Source organism: Sinocyclocheilus grahami, unplaced genomic scaffold (assembly GCF_001515645.1).
Source record: "Sinocyclocheilus grahami isolate Dianchi unplaced genomic scaffold, SAMN03320097.WGS_v1.1 scaffold519.1, whole genome shotgun sequence".
In the NCBI taxonomy this organism is placed as follows: Eukaryota; Metazoa; Chordata; class Actinopteri; order Cypriniformes; family Cyprinidae; genus Sinocyclocheilus; species Sinocyclocheilus grahami.
Genome location: NW_015505698.1, coordinates 544714 through 551688, shown reverse-complemented (window position 1 = coordinate 551688; position 6975 = coordinate 544714). Strand labels below are relative to the sequence as shown.

Sequence of the window (6975 nt, the reverse complement as noted above, 5' to 3'; positions counted from 1 at the left end):
TCCGCTTTTACTCAAAACTCACTTTAAACCACCATCGAGTGTTTGTAATAACTTCCGATTGCTGTCTAACAGGGCCGGATTTACTCATTGCTCAAGGCATTGAGCAAATAAATATAACAAACAATAGGGTAAAAAATTACAAACTATTTCCATGTCTTCCACCTTTTTTATGTAGGCTACAGAAATCAGGCTTTCTTTCTCCCGTTCTCTCTCACAGACACACACAGTGCAGACACGCAGAGACTTCTTGTCAGCGCTGCACCGCGAATTTATCAGTAAAATAGTTTCGCAGCTGAAAAGCTACATGACATTTCTCAGTAGCGAGGTTCATGAAGGAGTTTAACTTAAAGATTCGCTATTAGTAGACGCTGCTGCTGAACGCTGCTGAGAGACGCATAGACGCAAGTATTCACACGCACTCTCTCTCTCTAATAACCATTAGACTGCATTAATAAATGCGTAAGCCTGCATATCAATGGCTCAAGCCTCTGTTATCAGCTCTAAAATGACGTTTTGGAATTTGCAACGGAAGGTTTGGGATGAGGTGCGTAAAAACAATTAGTTCAACCCAAACGAGATCTCAGGACGGAAACATGTCAAATGTCTTGAAACAAATGATCTGGACAATGTCTTGATGTGTGGTTGGGACTCCAGGCCATTTAAATTATTAGAGAAATAATGCACTCCCGGAGGTGGTTATGTGGCCACGACTATATGGTATGGTCTGTCTCAGTTCTCAAACAAATTAAGAACTATTCGATTTTTATTGACTGAACGCAAGCGCTTATTCCGATAGAAAACACTGTATCGGTTTCCACTGATTAAGAAATATTTTTGTTTGCTTGGGTGGTAATATTAGGTTTATTATATTAATAGGGAAGGGGGCCCAAAAATGTTTTTTCTACGTCACGAAAATAGGTAAATCCGGACCTGCCATCTAATGTGTGTTTTGGCCATGTAATGTTGCTGAAATTAAATATGTTATTACCTCCGAGCCAGAGCAGTGATCATGGAAGAGAGAACACAAGCAGACAGCGCTGGAAGCTGCTAATGCTCATCAGTAAATCAGTGGATTCTGTCTGAGCTATGCTTTTTAAAACAAACACGCACTAGTGTAAATGTAGCCTAACAGATGTGTAAAGGGGGCGTGTTAGAACGAGCCGTTTTAGGGGGGTGTGGCAGAGTCTTAACTTTGATAAAGAATATCTCTTTGGTTTTGAGACTTTAGTCTTTGCAACTTCAGGGATCTTATCTATGCACAATCAGCTTGTAACACTCCAAAGAGAAAGCAAAACTTGAAATCGCATCATATGACCCCTTTAAACAAATAATAAAAGATGAAGATTGAATGTGAAATTAGGGCAGTGTAAAAGTATATTCAAAAACTTTAACGTTAGGCAGGATTAATCATGATTGACCGTGATTAATTTCAGAAAATAAATGCCATTAATTAGTAAAAAATTTTTAATCGATTGACAGCGCGATTCCAAAGCAGTCGCAATGTGATGAGATTCCAGCAACATGCTAATTGTAAAGTTAAAGAGTAAGACACGACAAAAATCAATCACAGCCAATCAGAAGTTGGCATGGGTGGGCTCACTCTGCTAGCATTATCGTGAGTACATAATCAAGCTAATCAAGATTAATACACTTGTTTGTTCACAGATTCAACGTTCAACCATTATTTTCAAGATCTCTCAGGTAAATTATACATTGTTGCTTCCATTGAGGCTATTAAAAACATGCAAAGTGATGGCCTATCCAATAACTTACACAACTTCATGGAAACTGAAATCTTTTCTAAAATAGAATCCCCTGTCACTGTTACATTTTACTGTTTAAGACAAAAACTGATTAACATGGAAAAGATACCTTTTATTTATCACGTGTTGTAAATGAGTCGCTCAGTGTTGCGCTATTGCATACTCATAAAATTGGGGGGGGGTAGCTTAAATATTTACAAGTCTGTCATGATTTACATGGATTACATGGTTTTTGTCAATTTTCAGTAGTGCTTCAAATTATCTTTCATATAGGCCGAGTTAAAAAAGAATTAATTGCTTCATAAGGCTTACGTTGTACATGAATAAAACATTAATCACATTTGGTAGCCAACATTCAAACCAAGAAATTGCATATTCGGTCACACTTTAGTTTGGGGACCAATTCTCACTATTAACTATGGCTTTTGCCTCAATAAACTCTTAATTTGCTGCTTATTAATAGTAAGTTTTTATATGGGGTCAGATTAAGGGATCTAAAAATAAAGTCATGCAGAATAAGGCATTAATATGTGCTTGCTTTTAATAAGCAACTAGTTAATTGTGAGAACTGGTCCCTACACTAAAGGGTTACTGCTTTGAGTATACAGATGTGCGTAGAAGCACTATGTAAATGCCTCATTCGTTTAGAGCAGCTCCAGTGCAAGCAGCATAATGGCACGTTTAGGTACAACATAACCAGCGCTGAGAATGTCAGAAAGCTTCCCCGTCTCTTCCTAAATGATAATGAAGCTAGTGTTACCAGAGTTGATGTTGTAAAATGAGTAAACAGCCGAGATGCTGATCATACAGGAAAAAGTTATTGTATTCAAACAGCTGGACAGTGGAGATATTCAGACAGAGAGCGATCAAATGGAGGGCATTTTAAATGTAGAAACTTTTGACCGGACTCAAACAAACAAACATGGTGCATAAGTCCAATGCAAAACTGATGCAAAAAAAAGCATGTGTGTTTTTGAAATGTGTTGCATTCAGATGTGGAGACTTGCACCCCAGTCAGTCCGTTGTTGTATTGGCTGTACTTTGCTTTGTGTTCATTCTGGAGTCTGAGTTATGTGATCTGGATAAAGCACCTCTCTGTGTTTTGCTCCATTTATCTTTCCCTCAGTAGTCGTTAGTCTTTCTAATGAAGCCCATCCCAGTATGTCTAGCTGGCAAGTTATTGAATTATCAAACGTTTATTTACAATTACACAGTGGACCATGTTATGAATCTAAATCTGATTGTTGTGAAATTTGTGGCCATACTAATGATAATTTTCATTCTGCACCAAATGAAATAAATCAGCTGAGAAACAACCCTTTGAGATTTGAATTCAGTGCTGCTACATTTTGCCGTTGTATTCACCATATGAATATTAGAGTAAAGCGTTAGGCTTTGTTTGGATAATTCCCACACTTTCAGTTTTGTTGTGTTGCTGTGAGATTAAAAACATCAGCAGACAAACCATTTCTTTGAAAGGCCATTTTTATCCAACCTGTTAGAGAAATGAACTAACATTTATATATCGCATATAATATATAAATATGAAATTGAAAACAAGTACCATCAGAAACTAGAAAAGTGAAATGCAATTTAAACAAAAACTAGGATAAGTTGTAATTAATATTATTCATTAATATCAATGATCATTTTCAGATTTTCCATCATTTACCAAAAGCTCTGATTTTTATTTTATTTTATTTTTTGATGAGGCACAATCAATTGTATGATTCTACAAACACTACATAATTTTTGAATTAAATGGTTATATTTGCAAAATAAAAATTGTTACAGTTTCACCACACAAATGTAAATTTCAATGTGTAAGTGCATATATCTATACAATTTTTCCTGATATATTCTCATTAAACATTTTGATATTTCTAAATTAGGCAATAAAAAACATATCAAACATATGAACATGTCTCCATCAATGCTTCAAGCTAACATTTTCAGTGATTTGTCAGTATTGTAGACCCAAGTCATCCTCTGGCATTTCATGTTCTGCTGTGTTTCTTCCTCAGCGGTGAAATGGATGATGGAAAGCCGGTGTGGGCGCCCCACCCTACGGATGGGTTCCAGCTGGGCAGAATCATCGACATCAGTGCCGATAGTCTGACCATCGAGCCTCTCAACCAGAGAGGGAAGGTGAGGACGAGCGTCTGCAAAAATACACAGGCCGAAACATACCGTACACAAAAACGCATGCTTCCAGTTACACAATCTGTTATTATAGTTTTTTGCATTTAATATGTGTCAGAATGCCATTCATAATGCAATGTACAAGTGCACTATATAAAATGCTCTTCTATGCTCAGTTTTCTGTTATGGCAGATCAACAATTTAAAGAGAATCTTGCTGAGCAGGTTAAAGTTGGTTAAACTGTCTTCGTGTTTATAGCCAGTGGAATAACACAGTGGTTCCCAACCCTGGTCCTGGAGGCACCCCAACACAGCACATTTTGCATGTCTCCTTTCTCTGACACACCAATGTCAGGTCTTGGAGTCTCTGCTAATGAGCTGATGACCTGAATCAGGTGGGTTTGATTAAGGAGACATGCAAAACATGCAGTGTTGGGGTGCCTCCAGGACCAGGGTTGGGAACCACTGTAATAACACATCTGGTTTAAAGGGGAAGGTTCAGTAACACTTTATTTTGATTGTCCACTTTAGACATACTATTAACAGTAAGTAACTCTGCAACTACATGTCAACTAGCTGTTAGTAGAGTATTAGGTAGACTGCTTAATATCTTCTAACACTTTCTTTGTCAACTTATTCTACTAACCCTAAACCTACCCTAACCATCTACTCTGAGAGTTAGTAGACATGTAGTTGCAAATCAATGAGAATTAGTTGACATGTAGTTACAAAGTTACTTGTAGTTAGTAGAATGTCTCAAGTGGACTATCGAAATAAAGTGTAACCGAAGGTTCACCCAAATATGGGGGGGGGGGGGACTTGTCATAATTTACTCAACCTTCTTTCATCTCAAACATATATGATTTTCTTCTTCTGATCACAAACAAGGATATTTTGAATATTTCTGAAAGCTGATACCTGTCTGTAACTTCCATTGAATGTATAAATTAAATCCGAGGGAATGACAAGATATGACAATTGGTTGCACCTCATTTGATAACATTTATAAGCTTGAGCTTATTGTTTTGCAAGTGTAAATTTGCAGAATTACGGTTAGGTGCATCTTACCGTTTTCCCTTCGGTGTGATCAGACCTGACTGCCAATTTTGTATTTTTACCCAAGTTAAGAATCACTGAAAACAGTTTTTCATGCACAACTTTGTAAATCTACCGCTCCATGGCATAAATCACATTTTATCTAAATTTGAGAATGTGAATTTGTAAAGAAAGTAAACATTTCTAAATGAATTGTGGCGAGAAAATAAGACACCGTATAATGAATCAATTGGTATTTTACATCACCTATTTGAATATTCAAATGAATCCTTCATTAAATGAACTTCCTGAATCCATCAGAGCGGTTAATGAATCATTATATGACTGACTTCTGAGCTGAAAGTTATCATTGCTTATAGCCTTGTCCATCTTGAAATGTTGGAATGTACATCTTGGAGCTTTATGAAACTTTAATCATTACTGGCTCATTGTTCATCTGAATGTAGTTTTAATGTTTTATTTAAATATATATCTTAAACTGCGTTGTCATATGAACAGTCAGTTAAGAATGATTAAAAGTTTGATTTATGTTTCACAAACCTTAAGTACACACAACTTAATTTCAAGACGGTCGCCGTTAAAAATAATGGGCAAGGGTGAACGGGAGACACAATTCTGTAGAGAACGCAGGAAGACAAACGTGACCTATACCTCAGGCTGGAAATAAAAGTGCTCGCTCACTTACTGGTTGTCAAGGAACGCCAGTGAAAATCTTAATTAAAAACTGCATTCCCACGTTAAAGTTCGGATGATTTAATAGCTTTTATTAAAATGCTTTTGCCTTAAGAATGAGGAACTGCTAATACGATCTCATAATGAAGGTACTCACATTTCCTCTCCTGTTCTGTTTCTGTCAAAAACATTTTTGCACTTCACAGATTCTTTGCAGAATGATTTAAACTCTTCGGATGAATGCTTCTGTTTTCAGAGCCACTGCAAACACATCCTGTTGCCCATATGGAGTCTGGCTATCTCTGGAGCTTGACAAAGATTACAGTAGCAATAACTCTGTGTTTGTGTGTGTTTTCACATGTGACAACTTCAAGACAGAGTGTTGTGTGCAGCATTACATCTAGCCCATGTGATTTGTGTGCAGTGTGATGTCGCCGGGATGTGAAAGCACAATGGGCTGTCTGTTCACATGCTACAAGTGTGTGTGTGTGTGTGTGTGTGTGTGTGTGTGTGTGTGTGTGTGACTGTGTGTGTGACTGTGTGTGTGGAGTACACACTACTGTCTGATATTAGAACAGAAGCATGGAGGTGGAATACGTAAAGCAGGAACCTTCACTGTTGCATTTGATGTGTTTGCTATGGAAAGCATCAATATTGCTTTTGAGCAATCTAATCTCTAATCGCACATATTAAGGGGGCAGTTCACCCAAAAATGAAAGGTGTTACTCACCCTCATGTTGTTCCAATCCTGTAAGGCTTTTGTTCATCTTTAAAAAAAACAATTGAAGATATTTTTTATAAAATTTGATGCATCAAAAAGTTCATAAAAAAGATTGTAAAAGTTATGCAAATGAAGGTCTTCTGAAGAGACACAATGGCTTTATATGAGGAACAGATTTAATTTAGTGATGTATTTACATATTAAAATTAGTGCTGTCAAACGATTAATCGCATCCAAAATAGAAGTATTTGTTTACATAATATGGGTGTGTGCTGTGTATATTTAGTATGTATATATAAATACACACATGCATGTATATATTTAAGAAAAATATGTTATGTTTATTTATTAAATATATTTATATATGATAATTTATATGAATATAAATATATACATGTAAATACATGTAAAAATTTTCAAAATATGTATTGTATGTGTGTGCCTTTATATATACGTAATAAATAAACACAGTACACAGACATATACAGTGGTGTGAAAAAGTGTTGGCCACCTTCTTGATTTCTTCGTTTTTTGCATATTTGTCACACTTTAATGTTTCAGATCATCAAACCTAAAACTAAAAACTGGTTGGGCCACCCTTAGCAGCAACAACTGCAATCAA

The 6975-nt window shown here is 36.3% G+C and overlaps 1 protein-coding gene across 1 annotated transcript in view; it reads left to right on the top strand.

Annotated features, from left to right (window-relative positions):
- Nucleotides 1-6975, top strand: part of myo6a (myosin VIa) — a 71700-nt gene that overhangs the window by 22198 nt on the left and 42527 nt on the right. The window contains exon 2 of the mRNA XM_016237576.1: nucleotides 3788-3911. Within this exon, the coding sequence (XP_016093062.1) occupies nucleotides 3795-3911 (117 nt within the window). The 5' untranslated portion in view covers nucleotides 3788-3794. The remainder of the gene's footprint in view (nucleotides 1-3787; nucleotides 3912-6975) is intronic.